At 47.1% G+C, this 26504-nt stretch overlaps 2 protein-coding genes across 5 annotated transcripts in view; one reads left to right on the forward strand and one right to left on the reverse strand.

Moving 5' to 3' along the window:
• Nucleotides 1–21649, reverse strand: part of EIF2AK3 (eukaryotic translation initiation factor 2 alpha kinase 3) — a 38284-nt gene extending 16635 nt beyond the window's left edge. Inside the window, exons 1-11 of the mRNA XM_077303863.1 lie at nucleotides 21272–21649; nucleotides 19195–19324; nucleotides 16658–16852; nucleotides 14869–14999; nucleotides 12485–12719; nucleotides 9806–9968; nucleotides 7772–7909; nucleotides 6125–6247; nucleotides 2189–2409; nucleotides 1494–1606; nucleotides 353–475 (exon numbers count right to left, since the gene is read on the reverse strand). Of these exons, the coding sequence (XP_077159978.1) occupies nucleotides 353–475; nucleotides 1494–1606; nucleotides 2189–2409; nucleotides 6125–6247; nucleotides 7772–7909; nucleotides 9806–9968; nucleotides 12485–12719; nucleotides 14869–14999; nucleotides 16658–16852; nucleotides 19195–19324; nucleotides 21272–21546 (1847 nt within the window). The 5' untranslated portion in view covers nucleotides 21547–21649. The remainder of the gene's footprint in view (nucleotides 1–352; nucleotides 476–1493; nucleotides 1607–2188; nucleotides 2410–6124; nucleotides 6248–7771; nucleotides 7910–9805; nucleotides 9969–12484; nucleotides 12720–14868; nucleotides 15000–16657; nucleotides 16853–19194; nucleotides 19325–21271) is intronic.
• A 353-nt stretch (nucleotides 21650–22002) lies between these two features.
• Nucleotides 22003–26504, forward strand: part of RPIA (ribose 5-phosphate isomerase A) — a 29898-nt gene continuing 25396 nt past the window's right edge. Inside the window, exons 1-2 of one of the 4 annotated variants that reach the window (XM_077303867.1) lie at nucleotides 22128–22467; nucleotides 23232–23292. In XM_077303867.1, coding sequence (XP_077159982.1) covers nucleotides 22333–22467; nucleotides 23232–23292 — 196 coding nt within the window. In that variant the 5' untranslated portion in view covers nucleotides 22128–22332. Of the gene's footprint in view, nucleotides 22468–23231; nucleotides 23293–26504 lie in introns of all 4 variants that reach the window. The other 3 variants (XM_077303866.1, XM_077303865.1, XM_077303864.1) reach the window with 3 other exon arrangements.

A 26504-nucleotide genomic window follows, 5' to 3' on the forward strand; every position in this document is an offset into this window, starting at 1 on the left:
GCAAAGAGCCCTGCGGGGGACAAAAGGAGACAAGCGGTCTCAGATATGCAGGGCCCAGGCCACGGATGGCCTTGAAGAACAATACCTGAGGGGAACTAAGCTAAAAGTCTACAGAATCTCTCTGAAGTGTAAAGCAAAGAGGGAGGGCATTTCAGAATGTTCTAGAATGTTTCAAGCAAAAATTATTTATTCTACATAATTCACACTTATTGTTTTGTTGTTAATCTTTGTGTTATCATTTTTTAAATTCTGACTATATAAGAAAGCAATTTATAAACACAAAAACTACACACAGTACAAATGTTCACAATACTGAAGTCCCTTGTGCAAATTAAGAAATACCTTTACATACCTATTGGGAAGACGTATTCTTTTGATCGCATAGTTGCAATCGTCTACTTTGTTTCTAGCCTCAAAAACTACCCCAAATCCTCCATGGCCAAGACACTGAACTGGTTCAAAATCTGTTAAATATCTGCAGAGAGTCAAAACATGATTGACTTGTTAACAACTAAAGTATTACAATCTTTCCCCATATGCACTCACAACAACTTGTTCAGCACATATAGACTAGATCCTCTTACACTGGATCAGAACAACAGCCTATTTGGCCTAGCAGTTTGTTTTACACAGTGGCTACCTAGAGCAACCTAGAAGGCCTCCAGTGGTGTCATTGTCCTCAAGCGCTCTTATTCAAGGTGTCATTTTCTCTGAACATGGAGGCTTCATTTAGTTCAGAATCCCTGACAGCTCTATTAATTAATTTATTAACCTCAAACTCACCCTCCTAATGTTCCTTCATGAATGCCATTTCCTTCTGCAGGCTAAGCAAGTCCACAGAGAGGGAGGCACCTATTAAGGGGGCCAGATGACAAGTGGACAGGGCCAAACCAGGGTTTTGCACCAAAGTCCTAGCCTTGGATCTCTTGCCTAAAAACAACATTCTCACTCCAGGAGCACACATCTATTCTACTCAGCATCACTAGTGCACCATGAAAACTAGCTTCTCCCATATACCACCTACCGGCTTATCTCAGATGCTTTGGGTCAGCAACCTGAAGTAAAGCAATATATAATCATTTTTGCTAAACAAACCCTCCCATAAAATGGCTTGAACCATACTGATAGTCTTTATTGTAAGGGGCGCTTTCTGTAGATGATGATTTTTTTCCAACAGGGAAAATCAACACCACCTTCCAATTCCGTTCTGGCATACATGAAGTTTCCTCTAACTACAGTTGTCCTACTTGCTTAATAAGAAAATGCCCTTTTGAAGATGTGATGAGTATGGGAGATGGCCTGCTGGATGGCACAAGGAACTGCTTTTGGAGAGTGATCCTACAAAAACCCCTCCAAGTCTAAGATCTGCCCATAAATTACATTTTATGAGAACTAATGCTGACTTCATATTCATCCTTTAACTCTCAACAGCTACAGCATCATTGGTTGTAGGTCACTGTATACATTTGCTGAAGCCCAGCAACTCATCTTACCTTGACACATATTCTGAATTCTTGGTATCAGACCAGTTGTTATTTTTGGTCTGTCCAGGAACAAGCTCGTATTTGCTATCAGTCTGACACTGTGTTTCAGACTCCTTCCGCTGCTGATAGATAAGAAGAGATCATTCACAATTAGCCAACCCTGTCCAGCTTATATTGAGAATTACACAAGACAGACATATCACTAAAAGTTATTGGTAACTCAGGGCTTTTCTAGATCATTGAAACCAAGCCCCAATGATATTCAGCCCTGTGCTTCTCCTCAATACCTGTACTGTGTCTGGCCTGGCAAAGGTAGGTATCACCATGTTTCTCCTCTACCCCCTCCCTCTTTCCCAACATCCCTTATCCCCTTCTAGGGAGCAGCAAACAGGAAAAGAACATTTAGAAGAGGGCTGAGGTGATAACGCCCCCTTCATTCTCACAGGCCAGAGCTTCTCCACAGCTCTCCAAACCATCTGTGTCTCCTCCTTTTCACACAAACCCCATGCCCTTCTAAAGCTCATTGACACTGATGCTTTCCTTACTCTGGCAATTATACATTACAAATTTGTTGTATATGAACTAAATTCAAAATTTGTCAGTTCTAGCAACTAATTCTATACTGGAACCTGAACATTCTTTTTAATGACAACCTTGGACTAGAATTACCTACCACACACATAGGGAGCAAGCAATATACTTACTCGGTTGTGAACATGTGGATGAAAAAGTCGATACACAATAAAAGTGGTGGCCACAATGCACAACACGATGGTGCTAACAATTTCCTTCCACCAGTGCAGAAGCAAAACTGGATCTTTTTTCCGGATGTTCTTGTAGTTCATGTTGTCAGAAAATCTGACAGTAATCTGAGTGCTTCGTTTGTTCCTTTCCCTCTTGTAGTAGGGCAGATAGTAACCATTATCTTTGTTTGAAAGAAAAGAATGAACATTACTGTCTACCAATGACCAATGCAGTTTGTCTTGTTAAAAGCTGTTAAATAGAGAAGACCCCAGGCAGCATTCAAAGAACTTCTCCCAACCTTAGACTTGCACAGCAGAAACTACTTTCTTGCCCCTTCAGACAGCAGACCTCTACACATTACAAGTCATTCTAGAAAGCTTTCCCTCTTAATGGCATGTTGTATCAGGACTCTGGACAGCTGTTAAGAGAATCTCCCAGTGCAGAGAACAAGGACCTTCGCCATGGCTCCTGGTGACCAGGATAGGGCAGCTATTGGGCTACCTGTGGGTCTAACTGAAACAATGAGTGATGTAGGTTCCCTATAAGCCAGCCTTTCTCAACTTTTTTTACCATTGAGAAACCTCTGAAACATTCTTCAGGCTTGGAGAAAGCCAAGAAGTGGCACAATCATGCAGAATATGATTGGAAAGCACAGCTGTGTGCACATTCACCATCCCTTTCCCATCCCCTCCAGGCCCACCATTGGCTGTTTTGGGAGGGTGGGTCAACATGACCATATGTGGTAGTCTCACCCAATAAATGTTTAGCAATTTTTAATATATATAAAAATTAATTCCCACCCATTCAGGAAGGCCTTCCAGGGCTGTCAAGAAACCCTGGTTGAGAAAGCCTGCTGTAAACCAAGGAAGACTGCTACAATTTGACTACATGGTGGAGTTCCACAAATCTAAAAGTACATTTGTATGAGTGAAAAAATCCCAAGCTTATTATTTATTTGATTTGATTCTGCTTGTCTCAGTGGTTGCCATCTTGGGGTGTGGAGCAACAAAGTATGATAAAATCCATAGACAATTGACAATGAAATTAACACTTTAAATAACAGGGCTGTTAGGGAACCATAAATTCCATCAGCCAGCATCTACATGTTTTATTTTCAAATGTTTAGAACGCCATTCCTGGAAACAACCATAAATCTAAAACCCCATCTTAACACCGCCCGTGGCGCCACGGGCGCCACGGACTAAATAAAACGGTAAGGCGTTCTGAGGCGGGATGTGTCCGTGATGAGGAAGGGTCCGGATTGGACCCTTCCTCTGGACAGACAATCGGAGGGAGCAATTGGCAGGCGCGCAGCGCCTGCCGATTGCTCCCTCCGATTCCCAGCCCCGAGCAACTGCGAGCCGCGCGCAGCGCGGCTCGCAGTTGCTTTTTTGTTGCCGCCCGCAAGGGAGCCCATGGCAGCCGCGCACAGCGCGGCTGCCGGGGGCTCCCTACAACACAAACCTACGAAGAGCAACTGAAAGAAAAAAGAAAACCAGCCAAAAAGCCCCTACGAGCTGCGACAGAAGCCGCCGAGGAGCGCCCCTCCTCCGACCCGTGTGCACAGCTCACCTTCCGGGGCCTCCCTGCCCTCCTGGCTGAAGAAGAAAAGAAACCTCTGAGTAGCCACGGAGAGAAAAAAAAAACAGCCAAAAAGCCCCTACGAGCCGCAACAGAAGCCGCCGAGGAGCGCCCCTCCTCCAACGCGTGCGCACAGCACGCCTGCCGGGCCCTCCTTGCCCTCCTGCTTGCAGAACAAAAGAAACCTCTGAGTAGCCACGGAGAGAAAAAAAAACAGCCAAAAAGCCCCTACGAGCCGCGTCAGCAGCCACCGAGGAGCACCCGTGAAGAGCTGCGGAGGCGCCGCCAGCCTCCTCTTACAGGTAGCTTCAGTCCCTCGCCTGCGCCACGCATCGGGCCGCGCCCGCGGATCGAGCCGCGCCCGCGGGCCGCGCCCGCGGATCGGGCCGCGCCCGCGAGCCACGCCCGCGGAACGGGCCGCACCCGCGAGCCACGCCCGCGGATCGGGCCGCACCCGCGAGCCACGCCCGCGGATCGGGCCGCGCGGGTGCGGCCTGCACGGGCGCGGCCCGGCCCTGATTCCCTCTTCCCGCCTCCCGCAGTAAGAAGCTTCCCGGGCCGCAAACTTGCGGCCTGGGAAGTTTTTTACTGCGGGGGGGCAGCGGGGAGAGGGAGCCGCGGCCCGCAGGTTGGGGACCACTGTGCTAGAGCCCATTGTCTTCTTTATACAATGGGCTTTTTTTACTAGTAAAACAATAAAACCTCCAACAGCAGGAGAGCCCACTAGGCCAATCCCACCCCCAGCCCCCATAACCAACAGTTGCCAACCCTCCAGAGTGCAGCCACAAGGTATGTTCTAGTGGCTTTGACATACCTGTGCAGGGAGGTAGCAGTTCTTCCTAGCCCGGCCTAGACCAAATACCTGGCTGAAGAGTCCTGTCTTAAAGGCCCAGCTTCAGGGTTCCTCCATGAATAGAGAATTCAGGAGGGGAAGGGAAGGGGGCAGATTAGATATTAACTGCCACTCTGCCCTAAACAAAATGCCTGGCAGTTCCTGCAGAACTCAGTGAGCTATGACAGGACACCAAATTCCTAGGACTTCATCCAACAGTAGGTGCCAAGGCCATAAAAACCCTGGTCCTGGTCAAGGCCAGGCATACTTTCTTGGGGCCAGGGACACCAGGCAATTGGTATTCATTAAGTGTAATGCTCTTTGTAGAGGCCAAATTCAGAGAGGCAGTCCCTTAGATACACCAAGCCCAGACACTGTAAGGCCTTAAAATTCAAGACCAACACCTTGAACTTCAAGACCAACACCGAGAGTCAGTTTGGTGTAGTGGTTAGGAGACTTCTAATCTGGCATGCCGGGTTCGATTCTGCGCTCCCCCACATGCAACCAGCTGGGTGACCTTGGGCTCGCCACGGCACTGATAAAACTGTTCTGACCGGGCAGTGATATCAGGGCTCTCTCAGCTTCACCCACCCTACAGGGTGTCTGTTGTGGGGAGAGGAATGGGAGGGCGACTGTAAGCCGCTTTGAGCCTCCTTCGGGTAGGGAAAAGCGGCATATAAGAACCAACTCTTCTTCTTCTTCTGAATTTGAATTTGATTCGGACTCAGTAAGGACTCAGACTGCTGTATTTTGAACCAGTTGTAATTTCCAATTCAGAGACAAGAGAAAGCTCATAGTCTATCCTGGAAGTGACTATCACGTACATCACTGTGGGTAGGTGTTCCACAGCCAGGTAGGGCACCAGTCATTTAGCTGGAGAAGATGCAAAAATGCCAACTGTGCCACCTATGTGACTTGAGCCTCCATGGTAAGGGCCACCCTGCCCAGAAATGCAAGAAGAAAATGGACCAGTAGCTGGTGGGGACCTGCAGATCTAGAGATGGGTTCTTCAGTAAGGGAGAAACTACTGCCTCTTTCAGATCCCCTGGGAACTTTCCAGCAGAAAGGGAAAGATTTGCTAGATTCCAAAAGCAGCCCTCCCACCTTCTCATGACTCATTTTTAGAGTCATGAGGGGCAGGGTTCTAGAGGCCAAGTGGTCACCCTCATTTCAGCCAGCAGCCTGTCCAAGTCTGTCTATGTTAGGCACCTGAAGCTATCAAAAGTTCCCTCAAAAGGATGGCCAAGGGGCCATCAAGTTTTCATCAGCAAAATAGCTTGTGAAAGCTTCACAGCTAATATCCAATTGACTATTCTTTAAGCACCCTTTTTCAAGGGCGGTAAGGAACTGAATTACCCCAAATAAATGAGCTGGGCGATGGCCAAAAAACTGATGGAGGTCACACAAAAAACTCCTTCTTATAGTACATTCAAAGTTCCAATGACATAGTGGCTGAAAACTAGGTAGTGCAGCTAATTCATACCATAGGGATACTGCAGGACTGAAAGGGCACCATTACTGTACTCTTCGTGGGAAAACTTATCATTGCTGAGACATTTATCAAATTCATCAGATCCCACCAACACAGGAGTCCTGGAAGGAGAATCTAGAGAGGAAAAACAAAATGTATGATGCGGGAAATGCTAAAACTATTAATAAACTCCATTAGTCTTGGGAAAGCAGTGTTCTGTGCTATTTTGAGCAATGGAGTCGGATTTGGGAGGCTCAGGACCGAATCCTCGCTCTGTCACGTAGCTGGTGGGGTGGCCATGAGCCCGCTCCTTCAGCCAAGTCTATCTTGCAGGTTAGTTATTATTATGAAGATAAAATGAAAGAACAAAGGTTGGTGTAAATTGCTTTGGGTCCCCACTGTGGAGAAAAATGGGGTAAACATGCAGCAAATACTAAAGATGGCTTGGTAGAAAAAGGTGAGAGAAAATGGTAGTACCACAATATTGGGGCTGAGTAGTTTGAAGGGACTTGAAAGCCTGAGAAAAGGGGAAAGGTCCTGCAAAGGAGCCACCCGATCTAGACTTCTGATCTGCAAAATAGCACTCTTGGCTCTTTTGGAAGGGTGGAAAGCTCACCTCAGGTTCCAAAATTAATGCTCCCCAAGGACCTGGAAGCCTCTGAGTTGATGCAGAGAAAATTGGCCGCTGTAAATCTTATGAGCTTTAAAAAGGTTTGGGTCCATTATGTGTAACTACTACTTTCAGTCACATCGAGAACTCGTATTTTGAAGGTGATTTACATCTAACATCCCTCCCTTCTTTTTCTTTTTCCCACACAAGAGAATTTACACTTGAGAGATTCATTATATAATTAACACCAGATCCTGCTGTCTTAACTCCTTCTCCCCCCCCCCTTGTACTCTTTCCTTGTAAGGGAGATGCCCATTTTTATATCCACATCTCAGGCAAGATAATAAATGTTAGTCTTTAAGATAGCATCACACTCTAGTACTGGGGTAGTCATAATGTGACCCTCCAGATGTCCATGGACTACACTTCCCAGGAGCCCCTGCCAGCATTTGCTGGCAGGGGCTCCTGGGAATTGTAGTCCATGGACATCTGGAGGGCCGCAATTTGACTACCCCTGCTCTAGTGGCTTATAATCATGGATTATAATGGAGGGAAAGCTTCTTCAAGTCTCCACCACATAACCCTCAACCCTTCTCCTCCCCTTGGCTAGAATGGCCCACACTCCTTGACCTTTCCTCCCGTGAAAAGTGCTCCAATTCCTTTCTGCACCTCTTTCAAGCACCCCAATAGAATGCCGCTGCTTTCCTTTTCTTTGAGATACAGTAATCAGAACACCACACAGTATTTCAAAGAGGGCACAACAGATCATTATAAGGCCATAATACTACTGGCCATTTTATTTTCAAATCTTTCCTAATACTACTTCCTCACAGAACTTCTCCCTTTCATTGTTGCTCCATAGCGAGCTTACATTTCCTGTTATCTGGCAAGTCACTGCCAGCTTAGACTGTGACCAGAACTTAGAAATATAATATGCTAATATAACTTTCTAATCAAAGAACAGCAGCAATTCAAGTTCACATCAAAAGTTACATGGTTAACTTCCTCCTGGAAAAAAGGCTACTTTAATGGCAAGAACAGTCACTTACGAATCAAGGGTTTCCATTTGATCACAGGCAATGGGATAACAGCATTATCCTTCCTAGATTCTAAAGCCTTAGGGTTTGTCGGAAACTTTTCTGAAATTCTGACAGATGATTGAAGGTACAGCTGACCTCTGTACATTCCTGAACAACAAAACAAAGGCTGTATTAGGATTTATTTGCATCTTAATTTTCATAGGTACACAGTATTTCCAGGAGACAGAAGCATTTTAAATTACTTTTTATTTGACATTTTACATATTTTAGCAGAACAAAACTCTCTGCATACAGTTTCTATCAGATAAAAGTTCTTCAAGTGTCCTGGGTCAGGGCTGTGGCCCACTCTCCTTGCAGTGGCCCCCGGCATTCATAAGCTTAGGGAAGGTCCCAGGGTTGTCCCAACTCCCGGTTGATTTTAAAAGTTTCATTTGTAGAAGCCTGTTAAGTGGCCATGCAGGTAGCTCACTAAGGAAGGCCCTGGAGGAAAGGCCAAGAAGACTGCGAGTGGAGGGAGGAGGGTGACAGAAGGCAGTGCAAACATGAGGGCCTCATGAGCACGTACTCTGCACCTCACCTTGTGGCAATGGATGCCTGAGGTCTGGATTATCTCCTGTTTACTTGTTGAGCGGATGCCAAAGAATACTAGTATTTGTATTTTCATTATGATTATTCTGATAATTATATAATTTATATACATTGGAATCACAACTTGTATACTTTTATATTCTTTTCAGAGTCAACAGAAAGACTTAATTCAGGGAGACTGAATGTACTTGGGAGTGTGTACTAAGGTGGGAACTAATATTTTGATGTTATAATAATGGTATATTTTTTTAATTTTGTAATAAATCAGTGCTTATGATATATATTTAATTAATAGGTGTAAATCACTGAGGAAAGAAAGAAAACTGAAAACGGGGTATTGTTTATCTGGAACCCATTCTGGCTTCACCAAACATTGAATAAGAGATATTATAATATTATTGCTATAATAAAAGTTAAACTTTATTATTTCTGGAACAATGCCTGAAGTTGATCTATTCTTCTTCTGTTGAGGTCTGGATTCTGCAGAGAATGCCAGGATGGACCCTGAGACTAGTGATTTCTGGGATCTCCTCCAGAAATATTGGCATCTCGCGGGTTTCCTCTCATACAGTGTGAGGGCATCAGCTGCGTTAGAAGCAGACTCCTGATCTTTGATGTCAGCACTTTCTGGAAGTCCACCTGTAGCAAGCTTGGGTGTCTGGCGATGGAGGAGAGAGCCCTGATCTCCTTGATCTGAGAGGCAGGTAAGTGAGCAAGGAGAACAGGACGAGTGGAGAACTATCTCACAGACTGGATGCTCATCCTGGATGCTTTAGGGCAATGGTTTTCAACCTTGAGGTCCCAACCCCAAGTGGGGTTGCTTGGCCCCTTCTGCGGGGTCGCCAGGACAGGTTGGCAAGATGGCCTGTATAGTCTCTTTCAACTCTATGATTCTAAGAAATGTACTTCTTATATAATGGTTTAGCAAAAAATAAAGATGTAGCACCTCATTCACACACGGAATACCAGAACTCACTACAAACAGTAGTAAACAGCAGTAAAGCTGGGGTGGAAGGAGACCAGAAGGCCCATTTTCCAGGACACAGAAGTTTTACATTACACTGCTGGGCCCTGAGTAGCAGAGGGTTCTGTCATCTTTGCTGGGCCTTTAGATGGAGACTTTGTCCTTGTCTAGCCCTGAGAACATGCCTCTTCTCTGGGAACACCTTCACTTCTCTGGGAAGTATAGTTTTTTTAAGGATGCCTGGTGTAAACCCTGAAGGTGTTTGTACCTATCCAGGAACAGATGGCACGGCAGACAACAGATTACATGATATGATGTGCATGGGAGCCAGAACCCATCAGCATCTCTAGCATAAATGGTATCTATATCACTACCATGCAGTGGTATGGAGATGCCCAGAAAATACTTTCATGTTGAAACCTGACTTGTCACCACTAGCTGGAAAACAGAAAATCTACTGAGGTTGGACAAGAAAGCAAATGTCAGTATACCTAAATAGACACTGGACTCCGTAGCTCCTCGAGCAGCTTCCACAAGATCTTCTTCATCTTCTAAGATTTCATTATTCGAGGTGTAACTTGTATCATCAAAGAGACTAATTGGAATTACCTTGCCATCTTTAACCAACCAGGCAGAAGCAACTGGAGTGCAAAACTGCAGAAAAAAGTAATAGTTTTTTTTTTAAAAAACAGTATAAATTAAATTCATTTACTCAAGACATTTTTATCCCATCTCGCTAGAGAATCTATATTCAAGACAGCTTTCAAATACCAAATAAAACAGTAGTCCTATTACATTTCTTGTTAGATGCCTCATCTAATTGTATTGACTGACACTGAGTAATGCATCTTAAGACTCGGAGAGGAAGACAAACTGTAAGTAACAAACATAGATAAAAACAAAGCAGTAAACAATCATCCTAAAAAATACAACACTACATATAATCAGCATGAAAGACATCAGATTAAAAGATTGAATAAAGAGGTACTTATTAAATTTGCAGATATTAAACAGGCTGGAAAACTGGGCTAAAATGAAAACAATTTCAATAGTGATAAATGTAAAGTTCAGCATTTACACAGCAAAAATCAAATGCATCATTAGAGGATAAGGCGGAGACTTGTCTTAACAGCAGCATGTGCAAAAAGTGTGACTGAGGGGTTAAAAAGGCAAATGGGATTTTGGGCTGTATCTAAAGTACAGTGCCAGATCGCATAACGTGATGGTACCACTTTGCTCTGGTTAGACCTCACTTTAGAGTACAGTGCTCAGTTGTGGATTTCTAACCTTGGGCGGGGAGAATACAATCTGCCCAGGAAAAACTGAAACTGACATTAAAAAAGGCTAAAGACTCACTAACAATATACAGAATGGTCATTTAAGCAGGGAGATTGAGTGTGCATTTCCACTACGCATCTGAAATTTCAACAACCCTGTAGAAGGTTGTGCTACAAAGCCACGGGGTTTTTCAAAATTGTTAAGATTGTTAGGTCTGTTTGCATTGGAAATGGTGCTATTAGATACTTATGGAAATGTACTTCCTGTCTTCCACTACAGCCTCCTAAAGAAGCCTCCTGAGCCCAAGGGATGATCCTGTCCTTATCACTGGTTGATGAAAATGTTGGACATTTTGGATTCCTGGATTCACAGGGGTCACTTGCAATAGTTGATGCCCTGGGAAGGGTCACTGGACAAGGAATGGGAATGAGTGGACTAAGAACACGTGAAAGCATCAGTTTAGGTTTGGATGTTTCATTCCACATATCTGTCTAAGCCTTCTCTAGGGTAATGGGGGGGTTCATCTTGGGGGGGGGGAGAATGTCAGGACCTGCTCCTGCTGTACCCCATGCTTTCAGTGTGGAGGGGGCTCTAATCTGTGAACAGGTGCACTCTTTCACTTTTCTGAGTTACCTTGCTGCATGCTATACCTTTGATCTGTGATGATGACAGGATGACACCTGAAGGGGAGGAAACTGGACTCAGCCTAGTTCCTCAGGGCCTGCAAAAGGGAGCTCCTCCGCCAGGCATCTGATTGAGGTCAACCTAAACCACCGCTTCCCACTCGCCCCCAAGCCTCCCTCCTACGATGACTACTACAAATCCGCCCAACCCACCGGGCCTCAGTAGAAGAAGAAGAAGAGTTGGTTCTTATATGCCGCTTTTCCCTACCCGAAGGAGGCTCAAAGCGGCTTACAGTCGCCTTCCCATTCCTCTCCCCACAACAGACACCCTGTGGGGTGGGTAAGGCTGAGAGACCACTGATATCACTGCCCGGTCAGAACAGTTTTATCAGTGCCGTGGCGAGCCCAAGGTCACCCAGCTGGTTGCATGTGGGGGAGCGCAGAATCGAACTTGGCATGCCAGATTACAAGTCCGCATTCCTAACCACTACACCAAACTGGCTCTCAATGAGTTCAGCTGATGCTCTCTGCAGTTTCCACTGATCTTTAATGTTATTGTTGTTACTAGAACGGGCTTTGAAGGCCCTTCCCTGCGCCGAGGACAGCCAGTGGCCAAGGGAGGCCGCGGGTGTGCTCTGGGGGCTTGGGGAAGGATTCCCCGGGCCACCTCCCCCCTCCCCAGCGAAGCTGCGTGCTAGGTGCTTCCCCGGCACCTTCCGTCCACCCTCTGTGAAGGTTCATGCTTCCCCCCACCCCAGGTGTGTCCTGGAGGGTGTCAGGAGCTCTCTGCCAACAATGGCGGCACAGAGCCCCTGGCTGGCAGAGTAGGCCTGGCCAGTACGGGTTAGGGCCCAATTGCCAGTTGTCAACTACCTCATATAGTAATCACTAGCGGTATCAGGTCCTGCAGAGCTGGCCACGCCCACTCTCCACCACTAAGGGCTTAGTCAAATATGTAACAGCGACCCAATGTTACAGATTATGTTACTGTTATTAATGTTATCACCATGTTATTACTATAAATGGAATTACCTATATTGTTTCTTGTTCCATGTAAACTGCCCTGAGCCTTTGGGGAGGGCAGTATATAAATGCAATAAAAAAATAAAAAAATATATGTTCTATTTAGCTTTTCCAATAAGCCATCTTTTGATGCTATGCCAAGTCTGATTCATGGAGGAGTCCGTGGGAACATGACAGCACCATGGCACCCACAAACATTATGCTGGGGACCACTGGGGAGTGTTAACCTATTACGATCTCCAGTACCTGGTATTCCCATTCCAAATGTCCTCCTTGCTTACTAAATGCCATAACCTTCCAGTCAGCCACGGAGACCTTTATCACTGTATCCTTTGTTGCAGCCTCTTGTTCTTCCACATCTGAAATTATTTTAGAATCTTCTTTGTTCAGGCTTGATTTCAAATTGCCTTCGATAAATCCCACTCTAGTTTCAATGTCTGGAATATAGCGCAGTTCAAAATGACCAACACTAAAATTCCACCTTTAAAAAAATCAAGAGGAAAGAATAATGTCAGTATAAAAGATTTTGAACCCCAATCAACCCTGTTTTTCAACCTTCAAGAGACGTCGGCATGTAACTATCTGAAAACTTTCTCTAAAGTACTTCTAGATTACCAGAGTGCAACATGTATACAAGTCCAGCTCCCAGTATCAGAGGCAGAAACCACAGATGACTCCGGGTGCCACTGCCACCAACTTCAAGGAGATACTGATGCGGCGGTGGGGACATGAAGGAATTGTTTTTTATTTTCTGCCCCTTGCACTCAAGGATTCAATGTCCGCTAGCAGAAAGAATAGTCCGTTTGCAGTTTTCTATGGCACTGATTTAAGGGTAATTTGTAAAAGCTTGATTAGTTTACCATCTATATAAATTCTGAACAATTTACATATGATTTTTGAATATTGGTTCTTTTCTTCATAAAGTCTTTGTTACGTTAATACCACATTGTGAAAATTTGAAAGCATTTTGAAAAGGTATGAAATATATATATGCTTTATTAATGTCATCTTAATGTTTGATGAACTACTGTATACTTAGGGCTTATGTTTGCATTTAGGCAACGCCACTGATGAAGGGATTGAAAACAGGTATTGTTTTAATCCGGAGACTCGTTTTGGCGTTCTGACCTATTTGACATAGAGAACAGAGACATAAACTGCTCAGAATTCTGATTTATTGTACAGCAAGTGTTGATCCTTGCATTCCTGTGAGGAACTTCTTTGGACAGCTAGGATTTCTTTTGGGACTTCATCATTTTATAATTTTCAGCAGAGTCCAACACATTACCAGGGAAGCAATTACTATGTTTTCTTCCCTTCCTCCAAATTAACCTGGCAGCTATGGAAGTGTTTCCTTACACATGCACATGAAGCTTCCTTATACCAAATTGGTCCATCAAGACCAGCAATGTCTATACAGACCAGCAGTGGGTCTTCAGGATCTCGGGGACTTCACATCACTTGTAACCAGTTTCTTAATTGGAGATGTTATGAACTGAACCAAAGAGCATCTGTTGCTGTAACATTCAGCCACCATCTCTCCCTCCTAGTCAATGTACTATGACAAGGCAATTGCATGTATTCATTTTTAATGACCATGGAGTCTAGGTGAAAAGACACTAACAGAGCTCAGTTCAGTTCAGACTTTATTTCAGTCGTTTAGACTAGTGGTCCCCAACTACCGGGCCGTGGCTCCCTCTCCCGGCCCCCCCCCACAGTAAAAAACTTCCCAGGCCGCACGCTTGCAGCCCGGGAAGCTTCTTACTGTGGGAGGGGGGGAGAGGGAAGCAGGGCCGTGCACGGCCATTGCACATGCGCGGCCGAAATCACACATGCGGTGCACTTTTGCGCATGCGCGATTTCGGCTGCGCATGCTCAATGCGTGTGCGCAGATTGCGCAGCCGGGCAATCGCCCTCCCTGCTGCCGCTGGTCCCTAGCCTCACAAAGGTTGGGGACCACTGGTTTAGACCGGCATATGAAGTTATTAATACATAAAATACCAAAAGAATATGGTCATTTGATATAATACAATTTAAAACAGATCAAAAAATAGAACTTAAAATTATGCTACTTTAGAGAATCAGATTCTTATGGCGGTGGCACAAAACTTAGCCAGCTGAGTTGTCAGCTGGGGGGATTCATCACTAACAGAGCTAAATTAACTGATGATTTTTCTGACCTTAAGTTCATCTAGACCAGGCTTTCTCAACTAGACTTTCGTGAAACCCTAGGGTTTCTTGACAGCCCTGGAAGGGTTTCACAAATTGGTGGGAGTTCATTTTTTATATATTTTACAAATCTGATAACATTTATTGGGTGATATTTATTCATTCAGTTTATATACTACCCCTGCCCACCCCTTCTGAAATGTCCAATGATGACCCTGGAGGGGGTGGGAAGGGGAGAGGCCCCAGATGGGTGTATACACAGCTATGTTTCCCAACTACATTCTGCATCATTGTGCCACTTCTGGGGTTTCTCAAAGCCCAAAGAATGTTCCAGGGGTTTCTCAATGATAAAAAAGTTGAGAGAGGCTGATCTAGACGATAAATATTCTAGGAAACAGCATGCTTACAGCCACAAATGCTGTTTCTCTATCTTATTTCAAAGCCAGCAGTCTTTTACATACTTCTCATTGCCACTGCGGGGCCCAACAGCTCGAACTGTTTTCTGAGTCCGATGCAGGAGAAGAATATCTTCCTGTTCTACCTCTTCCTCTTCCCAGCGACGACAGCCCATTGCCGAGCATATGTATTTCACCTGGAGAGTAAAGTACCACCTTAGTCTCCCCATATCTTCTCCTCAGTCTAGCATTGCAGCCTTACAGATTATGCAGAAACTGACTTCAATCAATTTACATTTTGCCATTCAATTAGAGATTGCTTCTATAAAGAAAAGCATATATAATATATGCTTTATAATTTATTATAAAATATAATAAATAATACATAAATTCCAGACCTCTTTAGTACTAAGAGCAAAAAGAAACACTGCAATATCAAATGCTTACACCCCAGCAAAGATCACACTCCAGAGTTCACACTACTGTGCAATTGGGTTTTTTAATAATAATATTATTATTACTAGGGGCAAAGCCCGTTGTATCCAGGAATAAAATGGGAGCTAGAGCTTAGCAATGGAAAGAGGAAGGGGAGGAGTTGTCCAGTCTGTAAGGGCAAGGGGTGTATGTGTGTTGGAGGGAGGTTGCAGCAGACAGACAAAATTTTATCTGCAAAAGAGCTTACAAAAGCCTCACAGCTTAAAGCAAACTATTATTTGAGCACCATTCTTTGAGGGAAGTAAGGGAACAAAGTAACTTAAACAGATGAGCTGAGCATGAGCTCACGGATGCAACGGAGGCTGCATAGAAATCCGTTTGCAGTCTTCACTGCCATCTCATAGGTCTCATAAGTGTCCTGTAGGTTGTTCTTGCCAGCTCATCCTGAGTTTTCCTCCAAACTTGCTCTAACCGTCTCAGCTCTCCAATGTTCAAAAGGGCTGACTTCAAATGGAGGCGGAGAGGGCATCGGGGGAGCGGGGGGTGATTGCATCAATGGCCACTGATAGTCACAATTACCAGTTGTTAACTACCTCATATAGTAAACTCTAAGGGTATCAGGTCTTGCAGAGCATTCAAGGTATTCTACAGCAATGGTCCCCAACCCCCAGTCCATGGGTCAGTTGGTACTGGGCCACGGCTCCTCCTCGTCCTCCTTCCCGGCTGCTGCCTCGGGGGCTGCCCTGCCCTGCCACTCTGCCGTCGGCTCACCTTTGGTGCTCTCCAATGGCCACCATGTGTGGGGCTCCCCCTCAGTGTAGCACTGCGCAGCTGCTGCTAGCAGTGCCTCTCAGCGGGCGGCGGAAAGTCAGGTGTGCCGGCAGGAAAGCAACTGGAGCAGGGGCTCAGGCAGTGGCAGCAACCTCCCTTGGCAAAAGACTACCCCTCGCCCCCCCGTTGACTGGTCCCTGGTGATAAAAAGGTTGGGGACCACTGTTCTACAGGATCCATCAGTCCTACTTGATCCATATGCCATAAGGCATAAATGTGCCCTTTGCCTACAAAGGGAGGGAGTGGGGTATGGCGTCAGGCCTCCAGAGCAATATGACTTCACCATGGCATAGGGTTCACTGCAATCAGATCCACATCCAATCCTGCACCAAAGATCAAGTCCAGGTTGCAGACTCCTTTATGGGCAAGAGCTCTAGTATCGCCATGGATGAGACGAGGTCTGGGTTCTTACTGATGGCAGGTTCCTCCATGTGGAACTGAAGTCTCTCAGGATAAGAATCCTGGGATACTGTAAAAGCGAGGCCACCACTACCTTCAGTGGACCTGGCAGGGTATCAAATTCAAAAGCAACTTCAACTTCCATAAACAACGAGAGAAGTCTTACTACTATGTGCCATTTTTTTTTTACCTTTCCTGAGCATGAACTCAGCCCGTACGTTGTCAAGGATTTTCCTCCAACCAAGACAACATCATCCCCAAACCTGTAGGATGACTCAAGCAGAGACTCAACAGTGAAAGGGACGGCTTCCATGCTTTCTCTGTCACGGTCCCACTGAAAAAGGTCACCATCCAAGGAAGGTATTATCATTTTGTTCCCAAATACCTAGAAAGAATCAAATTGACAAGTATTGTTAAAAGTCAAAACAGCAAAAATATACAACAAAAATATCCTATAGTATCTGGAATCTAGAAATGGACCAAAATCTTTGATGGAGGTCTTTTTAGCCTGGAGAGATGACTGAGAGGGGATCTGATAACCATTTTCAAGTATTTAAAAGGCTGCCATGTAGAGGATGAAGCAGAGTTGTTCTCTCTTGCCCTGGAGAGGAGGACCAGAACGAATGGGATGAAATTAATTCAAAAGAAATTCCATCTAAACATCAGGAAGAAGTTCCTGACAGAGCAGTTTATCAGTAGAACAGGCTTCGTTGGGAGGTGGTGGGTTCCCCATCTTTGGAAATTTTTAAACAGAGGCTGGATAGCCATCTAATGGAGAGACTGTGAAGGTTCAAGGGGGTGACAGATTACAGTGGATGAGTGATAGGGTTGTGAATGTTCCACAAAGTGCAGGGGGTTGAACTAAATAATCCAGAAGATCCCTTCCAACTCTATTATTTTATGATTCTATCATTCTATGAATTATTCAGTCAAGAGTCTAGAATTATTCGGGATTTCATTCTATTTTCCAGCATTATTGCTGAAAAAGAAAGTAAGTAAAAGTAACAAGATCTGACTAAGTGGATACATGCTACAGGTACCTAATTATTAAAACGAGATAAAAGAACAAGTGACTGTGATGGACATAGTAGGTTCCATCTCTCCCTAAGAGTGAAAAATAAGACCCGACAGGGAGAGACAGCTGGAAAACAACTGTTAAGAGACCGAGAGCAAGAAGCATAGATAAAAATGACCGATGCTAAGGAGAGGATCAGTAAAGAAAAGTAAATTTATTGTGGGATTTGAGAAAATTGTCTTCAACAAGCAAACTCTGTCAGAGGAAATGGTCTCTTTATTGACATGATGGTCACTGGGCACTTATAGTCTCCAACTCCCACAGGCCTCCCTTATGCAAAGTCTCCTGGCCCATTAGATCAAGGACACAACATCCCAACAACAAAAAGGGCAGCAAGGGGAGTTGGAGCATCATGAATAGTCCTTACTTTAGCTGGGTTTGGATGCATTCCATCTTTATCAGATATCCTAAAAATTCAATTTGAAGCACACTTATCCTGTTTGATGCACAGTCCTGCATTTGCAAAAAACTGCAGTAGTCCCTGCATATTCATGCTGCCAACTCCATCTCAAGATGCACCAATGAGGAGGACAACATCAAAATATGACCTTGGGCACTTGTAGTCTGCAGTTTATTAAGACCCAACTGAGGTATCACAGGAAGCTGTGGTGAATTCTAAACCAGTCAATGCAGAAGTGGCTGAAGTCACCCATTATTAAAACATTCTCTATCTTAATCACCTTCCCTATTACTGCATCCTAAGATCTACATAGTATACTCATACTTTCCATTGACACTTAGGGCCCAGTATCTCCACTGACAGAAATTCCTCAGGGAAATTTATTCCCTGACATTTTCTAGCTTGCCTCTATGCTGTCTTCCCCACACACAGCAATATTGTCTCCCTAACACATCCCACCTATAATAATATCTCACTGATTTTAACCACTCTACTATGCTTTGGAAACAACTACAGTATCTAAATTATTAAAGGTAAAAATTAAAGGTATCCCCTGTGCAAGCACCGGGTCATGTCTGACCCTTGGGGTGACAACCCTCCAGCGTTTTCATGGCAGACTCAATACGGGGTGGTTTGCCAGTGCCTTCCCCAGTCATTACCGTTTACCCCCCAGCAAGCTGGGTACTCATTTTACTGACCCCGGAAGGATGGAAGGCTGAGTCAACCTTGAGCTGGCTGCTGGGATCGAACTCCCAACCTCATAGGCAGACAGCTTCAGACAGCATGTTGCTGCCTTACCACTCTGCACCACAAGAGGCTCTATCTAAATTATTATTTAGTACCAAATGCTCCAGCTCACTTGTCTGGGCGGCTTCTAGCAATACTGTATCAGCTCAGGTACCTAAGGATCTCTGCCTCCCTCGGCCCATAGGGTTCCTCACGCGGACCACCTTTATGTTCATTCTCAGTCACCCATGCTCAGATGCCTTTCCCCTCAGAGTGAAAAGGCAGAGCTGTTAACCAAAAGACAAACACTTTTTTTAATTGTCAGTTTACCAGCTAATACCCTTAGAGCTGTTGACTTCAGAATTAATGATTTAAAAATTAAAGTTAAGTTCTATTGAAACCGATTCTTTTCTGGGTTAAATGTCAAATGGAACACAGATGTTAAGATTTCTTTCTAAAATGTTTCCTTTAAAAAACATTATAAAAAGTACAATTTACAAGTCAAAGATTAAAGCAGGACTCGTACCTCTGGTTTACTGAGGCTAGAGGAGACAAGAGAGCCAGATCCCACATCCAGATCCCACTGTTTTCTACCTCTGTCCTCTGGGTCCAGTGCAGCAATCCTTCCATCCAAAGTACTTATAATTATCAATGATCTACAGGTGAAAAAATATGTGCATAAGTGAGAAGCAAAAGTGAGGTTACTATGATGTTGGTCGTTCTGCAATGCTGAGATTTCTGTGTGGGCAGTTGTATATAACCCAGATATATTTTAAATGTATCTCATGTCCCTCTCCCACCACACACACAAAGGACCCCAGCAATGTACAAACATAAAATGGGGCAATATCTACAAACAGGGGTTGCATGACAGGCATGGATTTGGGTGAGATTTTGTAGTCTTTACATCTGTTGCAATATAAATACCTAACCATGCCCCCCCAATTTATTCATAATCACATCTTCTGCACAACATGTACTGATTCTTTATCTGTACAACAAGATATTATATCTACAGAAGACAATGAGACCTCATTTTGAAGCTCAAAAACTTCTTAAATGTTCAAATATGTTAAGTAATGTGGATTCATTCCAGTTCACCAAGCACATTTCAGTGATATTTTCCTGCATACATGAATGCTGCTCACTTTGATTATCAGCAGTAAGGCTGCTGCTCCAGTGGAGTCCACTTAATCAGCATATAGCTTCATTAGCTTAACAAGATATACAATGGAGGATAATGTGTGGTGAACATAAACTTAACAAGATAGAAAACTACAGCTAGGTTGCTAAAAATAAAAAAATGTTTGATGAAGCAAGATGCAAGACCAAGCAGCCAAAGAGGTTAAAAGCAGTAGCATAGCTAAAAGGGTCAGGGGTTAACATGAGATAGAGTCAATCTGGTTGAATCCACTCAAATGAAAAGGGGAAGTCCCAAGATAGACAGAGTACTGGAACCCCCATACAAAGGCTCATGGTGGGAGCCCAGTGTCTGCTCTTCTGTCCTGTATGGAAGGCCTTTTCTTTTACACTACTTCTCAGCAAACTGACTGTCTTTTTCATAGACATTAATTTTTACAATTTAAGTTATATGAATAGCTCAATGATGGGCTCAGGGCACTTTCCAACAATAGTATACATTTAGAACTATAAACTTCACAAAGCACAAAGAATGCTGTTTTACAGACCCAACAGAACTTTGACAGCTTGGTCAGGATCCGGAACTCCACTGGCAACTCAACCCACCAGAGAGGAGCCAGGGCTGAAAAGGCCCTGGCTCTTGTGAAGGCCAGCTAGATATCTCCCAAAACCTGGTATTTGCTCAATGCAATGTCCTTTGGGAAACATAATGGGAGAGGCGGACCCATGCGGAGGTTTCAACTTCAACATGAGCAAGGGAACTTGATGATTTAAAGGTGTATGTCCTGTTATTACAAGTCATTTTCCATGCATCAAGGCGACATGCATGCAAAAGATAAGATTTCCAGAAATGTTGAAGCCCTGAAAGAAAAAAATTTCCCCAGGAAAATATATACAATACTTAATTTCCTTTGTTTGAGTAACAAAAGTGATGCAACTGCTGTTTGCCATCTTCTGGCATCAGAGTAGGAGAACTATAAGTTGAAGGTAGTTAGATTCCAGAGTAAACAAAAGGAAGTATATAATTTGGACAGAAATTCCAGTTACAATAAAAAGGGATGCCATAATATTTTGGGTTTGGATGATGAGCTAAGCTTTAACATTAAAAATATGGATTAAAAAAACGTAATCCCCCAAAGGTCCCCAATATCTCACTCCGAGGCAGCGAATAACGTCATCCAGGCTTCCTTGGGTCTGAATTCAGACATCACAAACCAAGCGAAAGTGTGCCAGGAACGAGCCAGCTGTGCAAGCACGAAATGAAGTGCAGCCTCGGAGGAGCCAGCGGCGGCGCCTCCGCCCCGTCCCTTCGGCGGGCATCCCGGAGGGGCCGCGGCTGCCTCCGCCGTTGGCGTCACGGAGTCCCCCCAAGCGCCGATCCCCGCTCAGGAGCAGCCCCCCAAGGCCGGCCGACCGAGGGCCGGTCCTGCCCCTCCCCCTCGACGACGAGGCCCAAGGCTCACCTGCCGCCGCTCCGCGCGGGCGCCGCCGCCGCCTCCTCCTCCTCCTCCTGTTGCTGCTGCTGTTGCTCGGCCGCCTGGGCCACGCCGCTGCTCTCGTCATCCTCCACGGTCACGTCGCCCGCCACCGGGAGCGCGGCAGCCGCGGCGACGCCCAGCCCCAGCCCGGCCCGCTTCGCCCCGCCCGCCCCGCGCAGCAGGACGCAGAAGGGCAGGAGCAGCCCGAGCACCAGCGCGGCGGGGACAGGACGGGCCCTCGGGGCGCGCAGCCCCAGCATCGGCGGGCGACCCACCGTCCGAGCGAGCGAGCGAGCGACCGGGCTGGCCTCCTGCCTCGGCCGCGCCGTTACCTCATGACGGAGGGAGGGAGGGAGGAAGGCGAGCCCCAGCGCCCCACTGCGCCTGCGTGGCACCAGCCTCCGCTCCCCGGCCCTCGCCCACCGGGCTGCTCATTGGGCAGAGCGCTCACGGGCCACGCCCCTCCAGCCCCGATTGGGCAGCCGCCCTTCCCACAACACGGAGGTCACGAAGGCGCACCCGACCAATGACAGGGAGGCGGCTAAATTCCGCCGCCAATCAAAAGGCTGCTCGTCGGGTGAGGCAGGCCGGCCCTCGTCCGGAGGGGAGTTTGGAGGCGGGCGCCGGAGAGACGTGATTGGAGGCTGCCTAGACACGCCTCTTCCTGATTGGCCTCCTCCAGCGCGTCCTACGTGGCCGATTCTGAGTGTGCAGGGAGGCGGGGCCCGGCTGGCCGTCGTCGTGACGTGAGGTGTCTGCTCGCCTGGAAATGCCCCGCCCCCAGGGGCGCCTTTGCAAGACTTTTGCAGCCGGCCAAGGGCCATGGAGAAGGCGGCGGCCTCTTCACGCCGGACGGGACGAAGGAGGGAACCCGGCCAGGAAAGCCGCGCCGCCCGCTGCCCCCTCAGGGGGTGCCGTGCCGCTGCCCTCCGGCCCTTCCGGCGAGGGCTCCCAGGGCCGGCCGCCCCGGGGCCCGGTGCATTGTGGGGGCCGTAGTTCCCTGTCCGGCCGCGGTACTACAAGTCCCGTGAGCCCCGGCAGGCGGGATGCGAGCGCGGGGCGTGTCGGGCGCGCGCCTCTTCCTCCTCCTCCCCCGGGCGCTGGGCGGCAGGGGCGGCATGGCTGTGGCCGAGGAGGCGAAGCGGCGGGCGGCCTGCGTCGCCGTCGACGCCCACGTGCAGGTGCGCCTCCGGAGCCCCACGCCGAGCAACCCCGGCCCGGGAACAAGGGGGGAGGGGAGCGGCCCGCTGGTTTCCCTCCGTCGCCCCCGAGTGGGCTTGTCGTCTCCTGCCTTGTTTTCGCCGCCTGCCCCTGGGTGAGGCAGGGAGGTGGAGGGGTCGCCCCTGGTCCAAGGCCCGTCTCCCGGGGCCCTCCCCTGGCTGAAGGCCTCGCCTGGCGGCTGCCGTGGAACCCTAGAACAGGGGTAGTCAAGCTGCGGCCCTCCAGATGTCCATGGACTACAATTCCCAGGAGCCCCCTGCCAGCGAATGCTGGCAGGGGGCTCCTGGGAATTGTAGTCCATGGACATCTGGAGGGCCGCAGTTTGACTACCCCTGCCCTAGAGAGAAGCAGCCAGGCTGGGGCAAGGCCTGAGCGACAGCCTCCTTCCAGGGCCCAATCTGGAAAAGGGACAGGAACCAAGACTGGAGACCATAATGCTCCGCTGGCTCTAGGTGCTGCTTCTGTTGAGGCCTGGGGTTGCTGTTTTCAGACAGCCCAGAGTCTTCGGCTAAACCCTGACCTTTCCCCAGCTTCTTAGGAAGATCCGTTGTGTCCGTCCATTATGCTCTGAATCTGTACATTGTTGATGTCCGTGTCTCTTTCACGTGTCGGGGATGCTAAGCCCTTTGCATGTGCTTGATACGTTCTGTCAGCTACAATAAGCAGTGCAATTACATGGTTCGTTTTGGATGCAAAATGTTAATGTGACTCTTTCAATCTGTAGAATAATCACATCCTTGGGATTGGCAGTGGCTCTACAATAGTTCACGCTGTAAATCGTCTGGGTATGTATTTTCATAGCTCCTATGAAAAAAATCACACTGCCCAGGCAGACTGCTGGTCTTGCTTCAGATGAAATTCTGTGCGCGTGGATCCAATGATCCTTTCCCTGTGCCCAGGGTGGGTGGTTCCTCTTGCCAATTTACTTCTCCCACAGTAGGCCTCCATCCTCTTGTTCTTTTGGGGAGTAGCCAAAAGCAGCGTGCCCTAGGTCAGTGGTTCTCAACCTTCCTAATGCGGCGACCCTTGAATACGGTTTCTCATGTTGTGGTGACCCCCAACCATAAGCCTATGAAGTGTTCTTTCACAGAAATTAAACCAAAACTGACCAATGGCATGAAGATCCATGGTTCATGATTGTATATAAATTGGTTTTTTTCCAGGGTTTCTTAGTTCATTTCTTCCTCTTGTCCCACCATGCCCATCTCACTCTGTTCTGCTGCTCCAGACAGCTCTATCTTGATCTACCTCGCAAGGCTGTTGTGTGGATGGTGCCCCCCCCCCGCCAAGCTGCTTGCCCTGCCTTGTGAAAGGGTTGTTTGATCCCCAAAGGGGTCCCGACCCCCAGGTTGAGAACCACCACCCTAGGTCATTTGGGCTGTAGCATAGCAGAGGGAGAAGTCATGTTCTGCTAGATGGAAATTATTCTCTTATTGGACATTTTTGGGAGGAGTGTGACAGGTTCAAACCAATTCTGCCAAAGGACAATTACCAATTGGAATTGGTGTTTATGCTGAACACATATCTGTAAATCCCAACATGTGCAGGCCCAAGCTTGGAAGCCAGTTTCTGGGTACAATGTAAGCTAAAGACTGTTCACCTTGAGCCCTCAAGCATTCAATTTCACATGCCCAAGCCCATCTTAGGTCCACCTGGCAGCCCCAATGATGGGACAGGTCCATGTGATCTCTCTACCAATTGCATATAGTGTAAATAGTGATTTAAATTGTCACGAAATATTGAAGCCATCGGGGTAGTGTGAAGAAATTGAGGGGGGATTGAAATCTATCCAACATTCACTTGGTTAGCAAACTTATAAGAACAGATGCATAATTAAAAACTTTGACATCCTTATCCATTGTTGTTCCTCTATATACCGTATTTGCCGGCGTATAAGACAACTGGGCGTATAAGACGACCCCCCAACATTTCCACTCAAAATATAGAGTTTGTTACATTACATTACAGTACTATGGGCCACTATGGGCAGCTATGTCTATCCCAACTGAAGGGCACCCGGCGTATAGGACGACCCCACTTGGAGGCATGTTTTTCAGGGGGGGAAAGTAGTCTTATACGCCAGCAAATACTGTATTTCTGAAACAGCCTAGGGGGTGGGACGTGCCCGGCTGTCCAAGTTAGAAGAGGGCCAATCAGGGTGCAGCCAGCTTTGCCCTGATTGGCCCTGCCCCTGCAGCTCACGCCCTCCGGCCCTGGACTCTAACCTCTTTGCTCTCAGACGCCTCAGTGCCTGGAGCCAGCAGCAGGTAAGGGGAGAGGGCCCTGGGCAAAGGGTTGTGGTGGAGGGCTTGCTAATGAGGACCTCCTGGCCTGCTAGGCTGAGCCTGTTGACGAGGGCCTCCCGGCCTGCTGACTGCCTACTAAGCAGCTCTGTCTCGAGCTGCCCAACCCTCGCCCACCCCACTTGATCTGGCTGCGAGCTGCGGCCCAAAGCCACCTTAAGCTGCCTGGCCAGGGGAGGGAACCCTTTCAAGGCCTATTCTTAGGAACGGGCTTTGAACCTGGTCATGTATAGAAACTTTAAGGTGTCTTAAGGATGTGTCCAATAGAACAGAGAGAAGGGGGTCCATAGCAGTGTGGATTTATTTTGCTTCTTATTTGTTTTGCAGCTTCCCACTTTCCCAAGTGCTTGGTGTTGCACAAGAGGCCAATTTTGTATTTTCCTGAGCAATCTGCAAACCAAAGATTTGGGAAATAAAAAGGGGGGATGACGTGATCAAGGAACTTACAGGGCTGAAGCTGGGATCTCAAGAATTACTCAGTAGGATTTTTGCTGAATGTTGGCACCTGGGAAATTTCATTAATGAAACCAGGAAAACTGTTGTCATCCATCAGACTCTTCAAACGCTTTCTTCTTTTGTTTGGCATTCCCCGCTTCCTCCGCTGTTACTGGCCCTCCTCCCTGGTTGTATTAAATGTATTTGTGTTTATATGTGTCATTGAATTGTTTAATTATATTTATACTTGAAATTAAGCTCGCTGTAAAAAGAATACAGTGGGCGCTAGCGGGCAGTGGTGGAGGGAGGGAGGGAGGAGAAGGGAAGGTAGGCAGCCAGGCAGGCAGTCGTGGAGAAAGGGAGAGAAAGTGAAAGAGAGAAGGGGAGAAAGGAAGAGTAAGCAAGGGGAGAAAGAATGGAAGGAAAAGGCAGAAGAGAAATGGATGGATGGGAAGGAGAAAGGAGATTAAGGGGTGAGTGGATCGATAGAAGGAAAGAAGGAAGTTAGAAAGAAAGCCAGAAAAGGCCGAAAGAGAGCAAGCGAGAGGGAGAGTAAGAGGCAGAAAGAAGAGGAAGGTGGGTGGGTGGGTTGCCATGAAAAGGGATGAGGCAGGGGGGGAAGGAACCGCGGTACAGGTGTGGGGTGGGGGGAGCAGGGAGGGCTTCCCTCCCCCGAGCAGGAGCCGTTGCCAACCGCCTGGGTAGCGCCATCGCCAGCTCTTGGAGCCAGTGGTTGTGCTGGCCGGGCAACGGGGAATGGCCCCCCCCCCCAGGCAGCAGCCGTTTCCAGCTGCCCTGGCAGTGCGGTTGCTGGCTCTTTGAGGAACCAGGACTAGGAACAGCTTTCTCCCCCCCCCCCCACGTGGTTCCGGCTTCCGGGTGGTGAAAGGAGCAGAAACCAAAACCTCCTTTCGCCACACGGAAGCCTTTCCCCAACCCTCCACCCCGATTTCCCAGCGGAGAAGTCTCTTCCCCTGGCCCCCTCACCTCCCGGACTGACACTAGGAGGGGCCACAGCTCCTGATTGGCCTCTGCAAGTTTTTATCCCAGACTCGCCCCGCCCTGCTCCTTTCTCCTCCCACATTGCCCTTAGTGTTTTATTACTACTGTTCCCACGGAGTGGTTTACAGATAGCTTGAGATGTTGTTTTAATGCTGAAATCTTTTATTTTTTTGTGCTCTTTGCCTTGGGGATCCTGTTGTGATGGACAGATGACATAACAGGCTTAAGGTTCTGGTTATCACCCTTGAGGCCATATA

The sequence above is a fragment of the Paroedura picta genome, chromosome 11 (genome assembly GCF_049243985.1).
Source record: "Paroedura picta isolate Pp20150507F chromosome 11, Ppicta_v3.0, whole genome shotgun sequence".
Classification (NCBI taxonomy): domain Eukaryota; kingdom Metazoa; phylum Chordata; class Lepidosauria; order Squamata; family Gekkonidae; genus Paroedura; species Paroedura picta.